The 20,280-nt window shown below is 49.4% G+C and overlaps 1 protein-coding gene across 1 annotated transcript in view; it reads left to right on the forward strand.

Annotated features, from left to right (window-relative positions):
* LOC142917908 (3'-5' RNA helicase YTHDC2-like) overlaps positions 1-20,280 on the forward strand; it is a 162,517-nt gene that overhangs the window by 133,324 nt on the left and 8,913 nt on the right. The window contains exons 12-20 of the mRNA XM_076062249.1: positions 1,751-1,929; positions 2,938-3,034; positions 4,119-4,206; positions 7,122-7,202; positions 8,314-8,396; positions 9,225-9,330; positions 11,349-11,468; positions 12,309-12,581; positions 14,507-14,633. Coding sequence (XP_075918364.1) covers positions 1,751-1,929; positions 2,938-3,034; positions 4,119-4,206; positions 7,122-7,202; positions 8,314-8,396; positions 9,225-9,330; positions 11,349-11,468; positions 12,309-12,581; positions 14,507-14,633 — 1,154 coding nt within the window. The remainder of the gene's footprint in view (positions 1-1,750; positions 1,930-2,937; positions 3,035-4,118; positions 4,207-7,121; positions 7,203-8,313; positions 8,397-9,224; positions 9,331-11,348; positions 11,469-12,308; positions 12,582-14,506; positions 14,634-20,280) is intronic.

A 20,280-nucleotide genomic window follows, 5' to 3' on the forward strand; every position in this document is an offset into this window, starting at 1 on the left:
AATCTAACCCCAAGACAAGTCTCTCACAACCTCACGATGCAACAATCTACCGCAGAGACAAGTCTCTCAAAACCTCACGATGCAACATTCTACCCCAGAGACAAGTCTCTCACAACCTGACGATGCAACAATCTACCCCAGAGACAAGTCTCTCACAACCTCACGATGCAACATTCTAACCCCAGAGACAAGTCTCTCACAACCTCACGATGCAACAATCTACCCCGGAGACAAGTCTCTCACAACCTCACGATGCAACAATCTACCCCAGAGACAAGTCTCTCAGAACCTCACGATGCAACAATCTAACCCCGGAGACAAGTCTCTCACAACCTCACGATGCAACAATCTACCCCAGAGACAAGTTTCTCACAACCTCACGATGCAACATTCTACCCCAGAGACAAGTCTCTCACAACCTCTCGATGCAACAATCTACCCCAGAGACAAGTCTCTCACAACCTCACGATGCAACAATCTACCCCGGACACAAGTCTCTCACAACCTCACGATGCAACAATCTACCCCAGAGACAAGTCTCTCACAACCTCACGATGCAACATTCTACCCCAGAGACAAGTCTTTCACAACGTCATGATGCAACAATCTACCCCTGAGACAAGTCTCTCACAACCTCACGATGCAACAATCTACCCATAGGACAAGTCTCTCACAACCTCACGATGCAACAATCTAACCCCAAGACAAGTCTCTCACAACCTCACGATGCAACAATCTACCACAGAGACAAGTCTCTCACAACCTCACGATGCAACATTCTACCCCTGAGACAAGTCTCTCACAACCTCACGATGCAACATTTTACCCCTGAGACAAGTCTCTCACAACCTCACGATGCAACATTTTACCCCGGAGACAAATCTCTCACAACCTCACGATGCAACATTCTACCCCGGAGACAAGTCTCTCACAACCTCACGATGCAACATTTTACCCCGGAGACAAATCCACGCGACCACGGGGAGAACGTGTAGACTCCAAATATACAACACGTCACGGTCGGGATTTACCTGGCACTTGCACAAGGGCTAATTTTCACCACACTGTCGCCATGTCAGATGTTCCGTCCGGCACTGAAAATCAATGTTAGAAATTGTTTTTATTGTTAAAAAGGTTTACACGAGTTTGAGACGTGATTTGACTACTTTTTTAATGAGTGGGCTTGGGCAGGATGAAGATGAGAACACGACCGGCCAAGATACACATTCACCGTGGAGATTAAATCAGTAATTTGCAGGTGCCTGGATAGATTCTTGCATTGCAGGACCATGAGGGATGGTGACAGCTTGGGATGTCCCTGATCCAGTTGTAGATCGATCATGGCTTATTATTAATATGTGGCCAACGCTCTTAAACCTCTCTCACTGCCTCTGTCCACCCAGCAGTGTGAGGCGCCACGGTGGCTAGGAGATGTTAACTACCTCGCCTGATATACAGGAGGTCGTGGATTCAATCCTGACCCTGACGCCTGCTGTATATGCTCTCCCCGTGGTCACCTGGATTTTTCTCCGGGTCCTTCGGTGTTTCCCTCCACATTTTTAGAAGCATGCGTGTTAGAGTGTTCGTCTGCTGTACATTTCCATGTGATAAGCCGCTTCGTTGAGCTATCATTTGTGGCCGGGTCGCTATCGAAAAAGAGCAATGTAGCTCAGTGGGCCTTGCCTGGTAAAATACAAAAAATACTTTTAGTTGAATTCACCACCCTGTTTTTTCTCGCCCGATCCCCCAGGGCTTCGGTAGGCGAGCCCGGGCCTGACCAGAGCAAGCTGGCGAACGCCAGCACCGAGCTTAGCCCCGAGTGCCGTGAGCTGCTCGGCGTCTACCACCACACCTTGGACGACGACGACAAGGTGGACCTCGATCTCATCCTGCACCTCCTCAACCAGATCTGCCAGAGCCCCAGCGATGGTGGGTGCCATCCACCGCGCCCCGGCCGGACGACGGCGGCGATGGTGATGGTGATGATGGTGGTGGTGATGGTGGTGGTGGTGATGGTGGTGGTGATGGTGGTGGTGGTGGTGACGGTGGTGACGGTGGTGATGGTGATGGTGATGATGGTGGTGGTGGTGGTGATGATGGTGGTGGTGATGGTGGTGGTGATGATGGTGGTGATGGTGATGATGGTGGTGGTGATGGTGGTGATGATGGTGGTGGTGGTGATGATGGTGGTGGTGATGGTGGTGGTGATGATGGTGGTGGTGATGATGGTGGTGATGGTGACGGTGGTGACAGTGGTGATGATGATGATGGCGGCGGCGATGATGATGATGATGGTGGTGGTGGTGGCGGTGATCGTTATTATTATGATGGGAATGATTTGCTGTTGACACAACTGCCCTCCATCACGCTGCGAGCGTCTCGGAGCGATTTGCACTTTTCACTGGTGACATCTCAACAAGACTTTTGAAAGGGCAACCCCCCCCCACCAGTGGCAGCTGTCCCTGTGCGCCACGAGGTGACACGGCACCTGGCCTGTAAGCGGGGCATTAGTCTGGCCAACAAGAGGCAATGATCACCGCTTTGTATAATCCCAGAGAAGCAATTTGCAAGGGTGTTTTTAAAGTCTACAAATAATCATCATAACACCGGCATGCAGTTGGAGAACATCTCTGCTGTATAGCTGGAGAAAGGAAGTGCTGTGGTTCCCCAGGCAGCGGCGGATCCAAGCCAGCACTTGGATCAATTCATGTTCACGTGTTATGAAGAAGAGCTGTTGCCTGAAACGTCGCCTATTTCATGTTTGATGGCCACGTACTGAATAGACTTTTCAAGAGTAATCACGCCTTCAAATGACAGACAGACAGAGAGAACTTGTGCATTGACTCTTTCAACCTCAGCTGATAGAGCTTTAAACAAATACCGTTGAGCTCTTTGCTGATGTTTGTTGTTGGTGCTGCTGGTGCTGCTGTTGTTCAGGAGCTGTGCTGATTTTTCTGCCGGGCTACGATGAGATCATCGCGCTGCGGGACCTCATTCTCTGGGACGACAAAAGATTTGCGTGGCAGAGCCACAAGTGAGTACGCTTTACCCACCTTCCCGACTCTGATGGGTGGCCTGCCGCTGCGGACGTGCGTGCGTACGCGTCTGGGAGGAGGTACGGGCTCGTGTCCTACATACAGCTCGGCGGCGTTTTTTGGCCCTGTTAGCCGCCCGCCTGCACGCATGGCCATTGGCGCTCGTACCGTGCGTACGAGGGGCCCTTGACGACGGCGATCGTCATCGTCGTCGTTTTCTGACTGTGAGCGCCTTGTGAAGGTTGCCACCTCGCACGCGGAAACATTTCTCTCAACTCTCTCGGCGACCGCGAGACCCTTCTTCCGTTCAGCTCCGTCCGTGATATTTTACCGAAGAACTCTGCTCGAGAACGCTCCTAGTTGCGTCCCATTGGTCAGATTGCTCGTGGACATTTTTTTTTTATCATCGAGGCAAAGAACGGGGCCCGTCGCGTCTCACTGCGACGCGCGTAGTACACACCGTCAACGTCAACTAAACCGGTTGTGAAAAGCAAGAGGGTAGAAAGATGGGGAGCAGTCCCGCTGCCCCAAACCAGACTGGTCCCCACTGAAAGGGGTAAATTGTTCACTTGATTCGCTGCCTTGACCCGGCTTCTTGCATTTGCAAATTGCGCGTATTACGAAATAAGATGGAGCGGGTAGGAGGGTGCGACGTTCACCTCCCTGGCCTCGTGAATGCAGGAGGTCGTGGGTTCGATGCCGACCTTGTGACCCCTGCTGCGTATTTGGAGTCTGCGTGTGTCTCTCTCTTCCGCGTGGTCGCGTGGAATTTTCTCCGGGGTCCTCCGGTTTTTCCCTCCGCGTTTAAAATCACCGTCACGCGTTCGGAGCATTTGGCCGCAGCGTGTTCCCGCGCGATAAGCCACTTTGCCGAGCTGCCCTTTGCTTTTAAGTAAGAGCTGCATAAGCTCAGTGGGCCTTGCCTGGTGAAATAAAAAAAATAGTTTAGTTTAGACGTCGCCCAGCAGCTCACCGCTCGTTTGCAGAGGTTCACGTTTTGGGAATCCAGCGGCCCGCCCCGCTTGAGCCGCTACTCGTCGGCCGCCGGTCGGCGCTAAAGAGCTCTGTCGCTTGTTGTGGCAGGTACCACGTGTTCACCCTCCACTCCAACATGCAGACGTGTGACCAGAGGAGAGTTCTCAGGAGCGTGCCGCCGGGAACCCGCAAAATTGTGCGTATTTTATAATGTTGTCTCCTCTTCTAGCCTTGGTCGCTCCCATGTTGGTCCACCGGGGTGGGAGCAGGACGGCGGTAACGCGCGTGCCTCACAGCGAGAAGAGCCTGGGTTCGACTCCCGACTCAACCCCCGGTCGTGCATTGGGTTTCCTCCGGGTTGTCGGAGGCTTTTCTCCCGTAGCAAAAACAACAAAAAAACTTGCACACCAAACTCTTTGGTTCTATTCGGTAAAGCCACGTTAAAAAAAACAACAACAAAAAATAATAAAAAATTCACGACGTTTCGGCCCACAACACAAGTGGCCTTCATCAGGTGAAGGGAGCAGACTGTCTAGAGGTCAGCGGTGTCCTCTAGACAGTCTGCTCCCTTCACCTGATGAGGGCCACTTGTGTTGTGGCCCGAAACGTCGTGAATTTTTATTTTAATTTTTTGTTGTTGTTTTTTAACGCGACTTTACCGAATAGAACCAAAGAGTATGGATCCTTGCAGTCACGAAAGCTTTAAATCTAGAATCGATAACCTGCACACCGTGTTACCGGTATTGGGCAAACATCCAAACACTTGTTGTCAGCGGTGTCCTCTAGAGAGTCTGCTCCCTTCACCTGATGAGGGCCACTTGTGTTGTCAGCGGTGTCCTCTAGACAGTCTGCTCCCTTCACCTGATGAGGGCCACTTGTGTTGTACACCGGTGTCCTCTAGACAGTCTGCTCCCTTCACCTGATGAGGGCCACTTGTGTTGTCAGCGGTGTCCTCTAGACAGTCTGCTCCCTTCACCTGATGAGGGCCACTTGTGTTGTCAGCGGTGACCTCTAGAGAGTCTGCTCCCTTCACCTGATGAGGGCCACTTGTGTTGTCAGCGGTGTCCTCTAGACAGTCTGCTCCCTTCACCTGATGAGGGCCACTTGTGTTGTCAGCGGTGTCCTCTAGACAGTCTGCTCCCTTCACCTGATGAGGGCCACTTGTGTTGTCAGCGGTGACCTCTAGAGAGTCTGCTCCCTTCACCTGATGAGGGCCACTTGTGTTGTCAGCGGTGTCCTCTAGACAGTCTGCTCCCTTCACCTGATGAGGGCCACTTGTGTTGTCAGCGGTGTCCTCTAGACAGTCTGCTCCCTTCACCTGATGAGGGCCACTTGTGTTGTGGCCCGAAACGTCGTGAAATTTTCTTTTAATTTTTTGTTGTTTTTTTTAACGTGACTTTTACCGAATAGAACCAAAGAGTGTGGATCCTTGCAGTCCACGAAAGCTTCGAATCTAGAATCGATAACCTGCACACTGTGTTACCGGTATTGGGCAAACATCCAAACGCTTGCAACAAAAATTAACCTTGCGAACGATTCAATTGGAATTGCGCACAGCGGCGGCGGCGACATCGCGCCCCTACTGCAGAAACGCTCACGAACGACAGTGGAGAAAGCCAGCGAGGCCTTTCCAGGGTAAAGCAGCGTAAATAATAATAATAACACATTGAGCTCGAATGTTCAAAGTCTGTTCAAAGTTTGTTGAACTGATTTGTTTTATTTGCGTGCGTGCAGTTGGGGTAGATTCATTAACTCACAGACTGCTTAATTTTGGAATGAAGAACGCGAAGCAACATCGCCGCTTAACTTGTATATACAAATTTCCGTTTTTCGGTACGCCCCAGCGTACACCTTGAGCCACAAGTGGACAGCTGCCACCGGGGGGGGGGTCCCTTGGCTACATCTCAGCAGGACTTTGGAACGATTGAGATGAAATGCGATGTCGGCCGCTGTGAGTTGCTGAGGCTTCTAAGCAATGCCCTGTACGTGCAAATCCATGAAGTCTTCGTCAGAATAACCGAGTCACCTGACTCCTGACTTCTTAAGCAGGTGTTAGACCGCATCCATTATTTTTCGTCTCCCCTCCTCTTTTCCGAACATAGATGGACTCGTCCATCTGAAGAAACTTGTCAAATCGCTCTCCGTGGTGCTAACGTTAAAAAATACGCCACTTTTTTCAAATTTTCTTGTTGTGGTTTTCACACCTGATGATGATTGCTTGTGTTGCAGTCGAAACGTCGTGAGAATTTTATCGTTTTATATTTTTATTATTCAATTGTTTCCCTTCTACATTACTTTACCGAAAGAACCAAGAATATGAATCCCTGCAGTCACGGAAGCTTTAAATCAAAATGTAGGTGTCATAGATGTTGAACTTCTTTCGCGCCATACGTAGCCAACCGCACTAATTGGACAACATGCGTTTGTAAAAAAAAAAACGAGAATTAAATTTAGATTTAAAACAACAGATACTGTGTATAACAACAGTTTGGTTAAAATGATAGTTTTTCATTACGGGCGGTCCTCGACCTACAAACATCCGCACTTAGGAACACCCCACATTGACGAATATCCGCACTTACGAACACCCGCACTTACGAACCGCATTCCGTGAAACATAAATGTTTCTAACATCGACTTCGAAACGTGAACTCGTGCTTGCAAACTGAACCACGGGACCATTTTGTTCGGCGGTGCGGCGATCCTGTCTAGATTTAGAAGATTGTTTTCACGGTGATGAACGTGTGCGTGTGTGTGCGTGTGTGTGTGTGTGCGTGTGTGTGTGTGTGTTTGTGCGTGTGCGTGTGTATGTGTGTGTGTATGTGTGTGTGTGTGTATGTGTGTGTATGTATGTGTGTGTGTGTGCGTGTGTGTGTGTATGTGTGTATGTGTGTGTATGTGTGTATGTGCGTGTGTGTGTGTGTATGTGTGTGTGTATGTGTGTGTATGTGTGTGTGTGTGTATGTGTATGTGTGTATGTGTGTGTGTATGTGTGTGTATGTGTGTGTATGTGTGTGTGTGTGTATGTGTGTGTGCGTGCGGGCTGGAGGCGGTCACAGCTCGCTCTGTCCCTTTTCATTTTCTGTTTTAACCCCCAAACCCCGTCGCAAGATCCTGTCGACGAATATAGCGGAGGGCGGCATCGCGTTGAACGACGTGGTGTTCGTGATCGACTCGGGGAAAGTGAAGGAGGTGCTGACACACGCGTGCAGAGAGCGCGTGCACGCACACACACGCGCACACACGCGCGCATCAGCGACGGAACGCTCTTCCACGAGATATCAGGGATCCCTGAATCTGTGTACATTTTTTTAGATGCCCCTCAAGACCTATTTATACGCTTCCGCTTATTACATTTTTTGTTCATTTAGCTAATTATTTTAAAAAATGTATTTATAATATTCTGTTCATGCTGAGTGTCTGCTGCTGCTGCTGCATCTTGTACAGCAGCAGCCTCAACATTTTTGGCACCAGGGACCGGTTTCGTGGAAGACAATTTTTTTTCACTTGGGGGGCGGTCACGCTGCCGTGCGCCGGCTAGCCCATTCGCCGCTAGCAGCAAGAGGTTCACGGTTCGAATCCGGCAGGCGCCACCCTGGCTATCGCCGCGAATGTTTTAACGATCCGATACGTTTCCACTGCGCGTGCGTCTGCTTCGGTGGAATGTTAAAGACCCCGTGACGTCATTCGAGATGAGTAGGCCATTGTGTACCGGCTTCACCGGCCATTTTTTTAATATCACCCCCCCCCCTCCTCCTCCCCCCAGCCAGTGCAGATTATTACTCAATTGGGTTCATAATAAGGTTTTTTGGATTTAAATTTCGATTTAAAGCTTTCGTGACTGCAATGATTCATCTTCTTTGGTTCTTTCGGTAAAGTCACCACCACGTAGAATGAGAATAAAATAATAAATTGATAAAATAAAATAACACAATAATAATATTCTAACACGACGTTTCGGCCACAACACAAGCGGCCTTCATCAGGTGAAGGGGACGAGACTGTCTGGTAGGAAGTCTGATTTTTTCCGATATAACAAGGAAATAATATTGGTCGCGAAAGCCCACGTGTTAAACTACTCAAATTGGGGTAGCAATATCGTCCCACCCCCCCCACCCCCCCCCCTATTGCGAATACTTAGCAGGACCCTCCTGAGACAAAGAGTTTTATGAGACTGGGTGGCGATTCCCCCCCGGGTGAACAAGCAAAATAATAAATGATGGCTATAATTTTCGGAGAGATAAGCGGGGGTGGTAATGTTTGGCCGCTGGTTGGGTGACCGTGCGTCCGTCCTGCCCTGCAGAAATCGTACGACGCGCTCGCCTCGGCCACCATGCTCAAGACGGTCTGGATTTCCCAGGCCAGCAGCCTCCAGAGGAGCGGCAGGTATGGGTTTTCACGGGCGTGCATCAACACTGTTGGCACCTCCGATTAGCGAGAGAATGTCAACTATACACACGTACATAAATGCATCGTCTCTCGACGTCATCTCATCTGGTACAAGGTGACTCGTCACCGAGTGGGCTGTCGGTAGCTCCCAACACGACCGTTTGCATAGTTCCCCGGCTGTAAGCGCGTCGGGGCAAAAGAGATGATGGGAGTGTGAATTCTGTAGCGAAAAAGTGCAAGGGGAGAAGCAAAGTGGGTGAGCGTTGTTAGTGAGGTGAGTGGGTGAGTGAGTGAGTGAATGCGTCGTAGTGTCGGGGTTTAGCACTACGCTGCGCTACGAACCCGGCCACCCTGGTTCGATTCCCGCTCGCGGTCAACCGCGGCGACGGTCATCTAAACCGTTCCTGCGCCGGGCGTGGCGTCGGCCACCCGCCTCCCCCTGAGCCGCAATGCCGGGCCCTTCGTAGGTGCCCCGCTAGCGGCGCTTGTTCCCGCGGTCTGTTAAAGGCCGTACGGGGGGGGGGGGGGCAGGATGTTTACATTTCTGTCACGAGGACACGACACGCCACGAACCGAGCGACCTGGGGTTTTTCGTCGCCGTGCTTTGCGACTCAGTTGGGGAATCTTCGTGTTGGCGTGACCTGCTGCGCTCGCGAGCGGTGGGACACGGCGGCGTCGACAGAGACGGAGGCACCGGTCCCGTGGGACGCGTCCACGGCGCGATTTGTGGAAGAAACGACAACGAGTGCCTGGGATATAAACACACACGCGGGGGGAATTCTCTCTCTCTCTCTCGTCTTCTTTGCGTTTTTTGTGTCGGGGCAGGGCTGGGAGGTGTCGCCCCGGCATCTGCTTCCACCTGTTCAGCAAGGTGCGCTTCCGGAACATGCCGGAGTTCCAGGCCCCCGAGCTGCTTCGAGAGCCGCTGCAGGTACGGACGACGCGGGCCAACGGGCAGCCAGAAGGCGCGCGAGGGTAAGAGCGCGTTCCAGACGGCGCGGCGAGTCGCAGACCACCAACAAATACTCGCCCGGCGCAACTGATGAATACGAAGCGCTCGCAGCGCTCACAGCGAACACCCCCGGGGAGGGGGGGTGAGGGGGGCGCCGTCGCGTGCCGTCGAGGGCCTTCAGGCTGACGTTGGCCCCCGTTCTGAAGAGATTTTTCGACGATCCTCACGAAGCCACGGCCGGTGGACACCGTCAGCGGTGTGACGCTCTGGCTCACTGTGCCTCTCTTCAGTATCCCAGGGATAGACGTTCATCATCGTCAATATTCATCATCGTCAATATTTATTATCATCATCGCCATCTTCATCATCGCCAATATTTATCATCATCGCCATCTTCATCATCGCCAATATTTATCATCGCCATCTTCATCATCGCCAATATTTATCATCGCCATCTTCATCATCGCCAATATTTATCATCATCGCCAAAATTTATCATCATCGCCAATATTTATCATCATCTTCATCTTCATCATCGCCAATATTTATTATCATCATCGCCATCTTCATCATCGCCAATATTTATCATCATCACCATCTTCATAATCGCCAATATTTATCATCATCGCCATCTTCATCATCGCCAATATTTATAATCATCGCCATCTTCATCATCGCCAAAATTTATCATCATCGCCAACTTCATCGTCGCCAACTTCATCATCGTCATCAGCAGCATCATAGCCCCTGACCAAGAGTGCCCCGGAATGCGCCACGTCTTGTGACGCGTGTGACGTGAGTGTAGGAAACGGCTTGCGTTGTGTACGGTGGGTGATGATCCATCATGAATGGTTCAGGTCGACACGTGAGCACAACAGCGACGCGTTGTCGTACAACCCCTCCAGCCAGCAAGGTTTTGTCATGTCAACAAAACGCGCCAATCAGTTTACTACTTCGGCACCACCGGCAGTGTTGGAGAGTGAATCCGCAACAATTACGATTTCAGCAGTACAACGTTTTGCCGGCAATTACGTCCCCGCATCATCGGGCAATTTTGCCGGAATAGATTTTTCCAGAATATAAAACATTCTCCTGCGGAGGGAGCTGGTAGGAACCTGTTGCGTTGCTCGGTCAATAGCCAGGGTCAACGGCGGCTCCGTAGTGTAGACCGCAAATATGTAGTGTTGTAAAGACGAGTAAACTTCTCAGGAGGCACACTCTGTTTATTGTAACTGTTCCTTACACAATCCTTAACACACACAGAGGGATATTCTGTCCCCTCACCCGATACCCTAGGGAGGTACAGCCTCCTAGCTTGGCGGGACTCGCACGTCTACCGCTAACCTCCTAGCTTGGCGGGACTTGCACGTCTACCGCTAACCTCCTTGATACCTAAGGAGGTACAGCCTCCGGACTTGGCGGGACTCACACGTCTACCGCTATCCTAGCCTAGAGTCCTCCGGCTTGGACCTAGGGGAGGCTATCTGACCCACCGCTGGCCCCGGTGGGTCCTGACCGCCGGGTATGGCGAGCCTTAGCCCTCAAAAGGGCTGGAAGGCTGGTCCAGGGTCCTGGCCTCTTGTTGCTGTGACAGCTCTCTCGCTGGTTCAGCTGTTCCACTGCTGGATTGTTTTTTTTCGCTTGCTGTGTTGCGATCGAAACATCGTGATGTTTTACCAAAAGAACCAAACACTGTGGATTCCTGCAGTCACGAAAGCCTCAAATCGAGAATCATTAATTCGTTTATTCATTTGAGATTTTTTTTCTTGGTAATCGGGTTTTCATTTTCTTGGTAGTGGCTGTAATAAGCGATTTGGTCCTCATAAATAACTAATGTGTAGCGTCATAGGATACTGTTGTTGTTGTTATTATTATTACAACGCTTTTAAAGAATAGAAAAAGAGGATCAACGGGAGGGGGGGTGCCATCACGGTGATATTTATTTTGTGGGTGGGGGATCACCTGCACCACCTCTGCCGCTGCCACTGCTGCTGCAGGAGCTGTGCCTGCACACCAGGTTGCTGGCGCCGGCCTGCATGCCGGTCGCCGAGTTCCTGGCCAAGGCTCCGGATCCCCCGCCCAATCTCATCGTCCGCAACGCCCTGCAGATCCTCAAGGTGCGGTGCGGTGGTGTGCGTGCGTGTGCGTGCGCGTGTGTGCGCGTGTGTGTGTGTGTATGTGTGTGTGTGTGTGCGTGTGTGTTTGTGTCTGTGTGTGTGTGTCTGTGTGTCTGTGTGTGTGCGTGTGTGCGTGCGTGTGTGTGCGTGTGCGTGTGTGTGCGTGTGTGTGTGTGTGTGCGTGTGTGTTTGTGTGTGTGTGTGTGTTTGTGTCTGTGTGTGTGTGTCTGTGTGTCTGTGTGTGTGCGTGTGTGCGTGCGTGTGTGTGCGTGCGTGTGTGTGTGTGTGTGCGTGGAAATTCACGCGGCCTGACCCAAAAACCAATTGAGTCGCAACAATATACGTACGACGGAGAAAAACAAAAACCCCGGGTCGCTGGGTTCGTAACGCAAAGCGAGCTCACGGCACAGAGACAAATATCCCCCACGTAGCCTTGTCAGACGTTTCGGGGGCAAGGTGCCGGTAGCGAGCGTGCACGAAGGCCGGCGCCGCACGCACCGGGGGTGGGTGGGTTGCCAGCACCGCAGCCGGCCATCATCTCTGTCTCCCCGAGTGGTAATGTTTACACACACCGCACCTGGTGGTACTCATTAAAGGCAGGCCATTTTAGGATCGGTTCAGATAATCGTCGGCGGCGTTGGCCTCGAGCGGGAATCAAAACTCGACGATGACCGCCGTTCGCCGCCGAGCGGCGGCGACATCACCGCGGCGCTCGCGCCGGGCCCGCGTGCTCTCTAAGGCCGCGTGAAGCGTCACGGGGGCCAGACCCCCAAAGCGCCGTGGCTGACGACGACGCGAAGGCATCAACCCAGGAACGCGCGAGCGTGTTCGTGCTCGCAGGCGATCGACGCGATGGACGACCGGGAGGACCTGACGGAGCTGGGTCATCGCCTGCTGGACCTGCCCGCGGAGCCTCACCTGAGCAAGATGGTGCTGCACGGCGTCGTGCTCAAGTGCCTCGACCCGGTGCTCACCATCGCCTGCTCGCTCGCCTGCCGCGACCCCTTCGCGCCGCCCGGCCAGCCGGCGCACAGACGCGCCGCCGCCTTCTCGCGCAAGAATCTCGCCGCCTTCACGTTCAGCGATCACATGGCCCTGCTCCGGGCATTCCAGGTGGGGTGACTGACGCAGGTTGCAGTTGTCGCGTGGGCGGGAGGGAGGGAGGGAGGGGTATGTTTGGCAGGTCGGTCGGTCTGTGAGACTGGTAGTAACAACAATAATAGTGATTTGCATTTCATCGAGCGCCACTCCGTCACACTGTGGCATTTCGGAGAGCACTTTCCACGTGATAAGCGACATCCATAATAAAGGTTTTTTGTTGTCGGTTATATCGCAGTAAATATAAATGTTGTGTCGTTAAATCGCCACCACCCGACGCAGCCAATTAGTGAGGTTTGTCACATCAACAGAATGAGTTTCGTCTTCAGCACACCGGTGTGTTGGGAGAGTAAACCCACCACATTTAAAATTCAAGCACAAACAAACCTTACTTATTGGCCGTGTCGGGCGGTGGCGGGTTTAACGACACATTTATATTTGCGTGATCTAACCCAAAAAAAATATACATTTTTCTGGATATAATTTGTCGTCGAAGCCCACTGCGTTTTTTGGTTTGGGCCATGTTTGTTTGTTGTAGTACGGAGTTCGACTGATGGCCTTAATCTAAGTTGTCTTGTGGTTGTTGTTGTTGTTGTTTGACTTGCATCCCACTGGGATTTTTGCACACAGCGTTGGTGGTTTACAGTGCTTTTTCTGGAATATTTTGCTGTTTTTTTCCTGGATTTTCTGTTTTGCACAAAGTCACACAGAGTCACGTAGTCACTTTAAGATGTTTTCTTGTTCGCGTTTTTTTTGCTTTGTTGCCGTTGCACCACGATTCAAGAGCCGAATGGCTCACAGGGCTCCCCTGCCTGCACCAAATAAATGAAACTGAAACCGATAGGCGACACGCATCATCACACCTCACCCTGGACGCGCTACGAAGGGGCACCCCCTGTGTGGCACCACGAGGTGGCTTAGCACCTGGGCCTGCACGCGGGCATTCGTCCGTCTACAGCGGGCATCGATTTTTTTGCTCCTGAAAGTGCGATCCAAGTGGCGGTGTAATATTTTGAAAATGGCACATTTTGGAGCGTGACGCATTTAAGGATCTGTAACGTCCACTCTAAGGCATTTCTATTTAAAGCTTTCGTGACTGCAAGGATTCATCTTCTTTGGTTATTTCGGTAAAGTCACCACGTAGAATGAGAATAAAATAATAAATTGATAAAATAAAATAACAATAAAATTATCACGACGTTTCGGCCACTTGTGTTATGGCCGAAACGTCGTGAGAATATTATTGTGTTATACTGGTAAGAACGAAGTTGTAAACTGAGTGTACCAGCCTGCAATAGATTAATGTGTCCGTCCGTCCGTCCGTTCGTCCCTCCCCTTTCAATACTTTAACGAAGTGAAATCTCGTGCTGTTGGGTGTAAAATCAGCAATAGACAGCGCAGAGACTTGTCCTACCAGCCCACCCTGCAGGGACCTGTTATTTTTTTATCAATGTATTGTTTTATTCTCATTCTACGTGACTTTACCGAAAGAACCAAAGAAGAACACTCTAAGGCAGTCAATTTTTTTTATTATTTTATCAAGCGAGGGCCACCGAGCTACGTGGCTCTTTTTCAGAAGCGACCTGGCCGACAGACGATAGCCCAATGAAGTGGCTTATCGCGTGGAAATTTAACGCAGCCAAATACTTCTGAAACGCACGTTTCTGAATGCGGAGAGGGAAAAAAAACGGAGAAACATCCACGTGACCACGGGGAGAATATGCAAACTCCACGTGTGCAGCGGGCGTCGGGGGTCAGGATAAAACTCACGACATCCCGTATACCAGGCGAGGTAGTTAACATCCCGCAACCAAAAAAACCAGGGCCGGCCCGCCAGATTCGAACCGTGAACCTCTGCTGCATCTCCTGCCGGGCCACGTCACCGCCGCCTCTTTGAAAAGTTTATTTCCATTGCGCTGTCTGCGTCTCCGTCCTGCCAGGCGTGGCAGAAGGCGTGCGCCGGAGGCTCGGAGCGCTCCTTCTGCGAGCGAAGCTTCCTGAGCCGGGGCACCATGGAGATGATCGTCGGCATGAGGACGCGGCTGTTGGGTCATCTGCGCGCGTCCGGTAGGGCGAGCGGCCGGGTCGGCCGGGAAAGTTTCAGCGGGCGCCCAGCCGGCGGCCGCTGTAATCCTGGGGTACCAGGTTTCGGCTTCCCGTCTGCGATGAAACTGGGCTACTAATGACTAGCGTAGAGACCCATAGACTCACATAGAGACCCATAGACTCACATTGAGACCCATAGACTCACATAGAGACCCATAGACTCACATAGAGACACATAGACTCACAGTGACCCATAGACTCACATAGAGACTCAAATACTCACATAGAGACCCATAGACTCACATAGAGACCCATAGTCTCACATAGGGACCCATAGACTCACACAGAGACACATAGACTCACATAAAGACCCATAGACTCACATAGAGACTCAAATACTCACATAGAGACCCATAGACTCACATAGAGACCGATAGACTCACATAGAGACCCATAGACTCACATAGAGACCCATAGACTCACATAGAGACCCATAGACTCACATAGAGACCCATAGACTCACATAGAGACCCATAGACTCACATAGAGACCCATAGACTCACATGGAGACACATAGACTCACATAGAGACCCATAGTCTCACATAGAGATCCATAGACTCACATAGAGACTCAAATACTCGCATAGAGACCCATAGACTCACATAGAGACCCATAGACTCACATGGAGACACATAGACTCACATAGAGACCCATAGTCTCACATAGAGACCCATAGACTCACAAAGAGACCCATAGACTCACATAGAGACCCATAGACTCACATAGAGACCCATAGACTCACATAGACTCACATAGGTACCCATAAACTCACACAGGGACCCATAGACTCACATAGAGACCCATAAACTCACACAGGGACCCATAGACTCACATAGAGACCCATAGACTCACACAGGGACCCATAGACTCACATAGAGACCCATAGACTGACATAGGGACCCATAGACTCACATAGAGACCCATAGACTCACATAGAGACCCATAGACTCACATAGAGACCCATAGACTCACATAGAGACACATAGACTCACATAGTGACCCATAGACTCACATAGAGACTCAAATACTCACATAGAGACCCATAGACTCACATAGAGAACCATAGACTCACATAGGGACCCATAGACTCACATAAAGACCCATAGACTCACATAGAGACTCAAATGCTCACATAGAGACCCATAGACTCACATGGGGACCCATAGACTCACATAGGGACCCATAGATTCACATAGAGACCCATAGACTCAGATAGAGACCCATAGACTCACATAGAGACCCATAGACTCACATAAAGACCCATAGACTCACATAGAGACTCAAATACTCACATAGAGACCCATAGACTCACATAGAGACCCATAGACTCACATAGAGACCCATAGACTCAGATAGAGACCCATTTACTCACATAGAGACCCATAGACTCACATAGAGACACATAGACTCACATAGAGACCCATAGACTCAGATAGAGACCCATAGACTCACATAGAGACCCATAGACTCACATAAAGACCCATAGACTCACATAGAGACTCAAATACTCACATAGAGACCCATAGACTCACATAGAGACCCATAGACTCACATAGAGACCCATAGACTCAGATAGAGACCCATAGACTCACATAGAGACCCATAGACTCACATAGAGACACATAGACTCACATAGTGACCCATAGACTCACACAGAGACCCACAGACTCACACAGAGACCAATAGACTCACATAGAGACCCATAAATGTACGGAGACTCTGCAGACATTATATTGAGATCCATAGTGTCACAGGGACTGAGTTGTAACAATGCCGGGTGCTCAAGTGTAAGGTAGCTGAAGGTCTCATCCCAGCTACTCATGACTCGCATCGAGACCCATAGATTTACAGAGACCCATAGACATTACAAAGAGATCCCTAGCCTCACAGACACTGAGTTATGATTAAACCGGCTTCTTAAGTGTAGCAAGTTTACGGTCTCGGCCAGGTCACCAAATGACCGCACACAAAAGAAATCCTATTAAATTTGCTTCTGCACATAATTTTGCTAAGATTCCAGCTCTGATAATTTAACATTTTTCAGTTTGACCGTCATGCAACTAATATTAGTCTCATACAACAGAGCGACGTGTCAACTGGAGGTCACTTGAACGGGAGCTCTGTAGTAGCTCTACGATATCCGCCTCCGTTGGTCGCTCTCCATCACGGATGGTTGAGAGACCTCTGAAAGGATGACGCATCTCACGTCACGATGCTTTTGGCACGATGGGAATGATATTGAGGATTGATTTAAGGGGAAAAAAACCTCGGAATATATTTGTGGTCCGTCTCTTCTTATTGTTGAGAATTCTGCACTAACTCTCCCGGCAGGTTGGCAGCCACACACTACAGTGTCAACACTTGTGCATCACAGCAAACAGGGTCTGGGTTCGATTTCTGATTTTGGCGACTTTCTGTGTGCAGTTTATATGTTTGTACAGTTTCCTCTGGTTTCTCTGATTTCATCCCATAGTAAGCACTGGCGGAGCCAGTGGGGGGGGGGGGGGGGGGGGGGGGGGGGGGGTGGCACGTGCCCAGCCAATGATCCGATCGAAATCCCTTAATTTCGATCGGATCATTGGGGTTTATTGGTAATAAATCGGCATTTTGCAACACCCATATTATTACTACGTGCCAGGGACTCTATGAGATGATAGGACAATAGTCTGAGTCCACAATTGGCAATAAGTAACGGCAAAGCGGTTATAAGCGACTCACAGAATTGTGCGCGGTTGCGTATATGCAGGACACGACTTCGCTGAAGGCATCAACACCTTCAGCGAGCGCGATGCTGATCACAAAACGGGGTTCAAATTCACCCCTCGATCACCGCACACGCGTCGAATAAAGAGCAAGGGACAATTTTTAATTGCTGGAGGGGTTGCCCCCACCTTCCTGAAGAGCCTGGCTCTGCCATTGATAGTATGTAAATAAATATTAGCATAAAATGTAACTGGTATTGGTCAAACATCCCAATGCTGTAAAACAATTATCTATAAATTACTCAATTGGGATCACACACACGGAGCGGCAACATCATCGCACCTCTACCACAAAAACTATGCAGGACCCTTCTGTGCCATGGTGGGAAAATGTTAACGACCTCGCTTGGTACACAGGAGGTCGTGGGTTCGATCCCGACCCTGACGCCTGCTGCTGTATATTTGGAGTTTGCGTGTCTCTCTCTCCGTGGTCACGTGGATTTTTCTCCGGGTCCTCCCTCCACCTTGAGAATCAATGTCACACGTGTCAGAATTTGTTTTCCCATTTTTTCTGGCAACAACAACAGGTGTTAAGATCATTGGTGAAGCCATGTTTCTCGCGAAAGTGCGGAGTTGGCCTGATAACTTTAATCTAAATTGTCTTATGGTTGATCATTGTTTTTTTACCCTTTTATCTGGCAACAAAACTGACACCTTTTTATGACAAGGAGTCATGTTTGCGTTGACCACAATACCTGCAGTCAAAATGCAAACAAAAAACACACTCTGATAATATATGCATTAAATTTCGATTTAAAGCTTTCGTGACTGCAATGATTCATCTTCTTTGGTTCTTTCGGTAAAGTCACGTAGAATGAGAATAAAATAATAAATTGATAAAATAAAATAACACAATAATATTCTCACGACGTTTCGGCCACAACACAAGCGGCCTTCATCAGGTGAACGGACGAGACTGTCTGGTAGGACAGCGCTGGAGTGAAAGAGCCACGTTCAGATCACGACCTTTAAGCTGTGTGAGAGGAAACAAAGCGTCTTGACAAAGGAATTAGCATATAATTTAGCATTGAAAAGGCTGAGTGATTAGCTTGTGACTGGTCACAGAAATAGCTATGTTAAAAGTTAAATCATACACATCCGCAGAGGCACCCCTTGACAAAGGAATTAGCATAGAATTTAGCATTGAAATAGCTAAGTTAAAGCATACACATCCGCAGAGGCACCCCTTGACAAAGGAATTAGCATAGAATTTAGCATTGAAATAGCTGAGTGATTAGCTTGTAACTGGTCACAGAAATAGCTACGTTAAAGTCAGAGCATACACATTCACCGAGGCACTTAGTACAAATCAAACAGGAGAATTTAGCATTGAAATAACTAGGCGAATTTAGCATTGAAATAACTGAGTGATTAGCTAGTGACTGGTCACAGAAATGACTATGTTGAAGTCAAGGCCTACACATCTGAGCTATTCACAGTACTATATAGTGAACCAATAAAAAACTAAAATATAAATTACCTTAATGTTATCAATAAACTCTATATTCTCCAATCAGCTAAGCTACCAACAATAAGTCGTTATATATCACAATGCCATATGGCGAAAAAATGGGTGGATTCTTACCCTCAACTTTAGCAACACGGATAGCTACCGGCCCCGTTCAGACGGACGAGTTCATCCATGGTCGGAACAGAGGAGGGGGAGAGAGACACATCTGAGCTATTCACAGTACTATATAGTGAACCAATAAAAAACTAAAATATAAATTACCTTAATGTTATCAATAAACTCTATATTCTCCAATCAGCTAAGCTACCAACAATAAGTCGTTATATATCACAATGCTATATGGCGAAAAAAATGGGTGGATTCCTACCCTCAACTTTAGCAACACGGATAGCTACCGGCCCCGTTCAGACGGACGAGTTCATCCATGGTCGGAACAGAGGAGGGGGAGAGAGACAGCTGCGAGGCGCTATTATACTCCATGTTGTAAACCATACCATTAACCGTGGTGTGAGAGGTATTAAGAGTCAATGCTGGCGAAAGAGCTGCGGTCTGAAGGTCATCGTAAAATACAATTAATTAAGAACAGAAATGATTTAAAACATCTTTCCAATGGTTACTAAGCCAGAATCCATCTTCTCGGTTGAAATTGTCTCTGTGCTTGTATATGTGAATGGCCTCATGAACGAATCTCTCATGGTAGCCGGTTGGTTTGCAAAGAACCTCCGTCTTGGAGAAGTCAATGTCATGTGAGCCCACTGAATTATAACAGTGATCTGCCACGGCAGAGGAGTTCGTCCTACCGTGTTTCAAGTCTGCTTTATGTTCGCGGATGCGGTCCGAGATATGTCGTTTGGTTTCTCCAATGTAGCTACTACCACAGAGGCACTTTAGTTTGTAAACGCCCGGGTACTGTATGTCTGGAACAGCATCTTTTACAGATGGAACTAAATCACGGATTTTATGTACTGTGTTGAATCGGACCTGGATCTTGTGTTTATTCAGGATTTTGGAGATCTTTTTAGTGACCCCTGCAATGTAGGGTTAGGTGATGGTTTTGAGTGGCTCCACAAGAGGATCCTTCTTCATGACTGGAGTAATGGCTTTGCGGATTGTGTAGTCGGAGTAACCATTAGCCCTGAGAGCCTGGTGTACGTGCTTGAGTTCACTGGTAATGTGTTCCTGGTCGGATATGCATTGGGCTCTATGGTACAGAGTCTTGATGAGAGAATTCTTCTGTGTGGATGGTGGTGGGAATCCGGTTTCTAGTAAGCATCTGTATGGGTAGCTTTCCTGTAGACAGAGTGGCTCATTGAACCATCATGTCTCCTTTTAATTAAGACATCCAAAAAAGGTCGCTTGCCATCTTTTTCGACC

Source organism: Petromyzon marinus, unplaced genomic scaffold (genome assembly GCF_048934315.1).
Source record: "Petromyzon marinus isolate PM22_M1 ecotype Great Lakes invasive population unplaced genomic scaffold, UKy_Petmar_22M1.pri1.0 PM_G_Scaffold_55, whole genome shotgun sequence".
In the NCBI taxonomy this organism is placed as follows: Eukaryota; Metazoa; Chordata; class Hyperoartia; order Petromyzontiformes; family Petromyzontidae; genus Petromyzon; species Petromyzon marinus.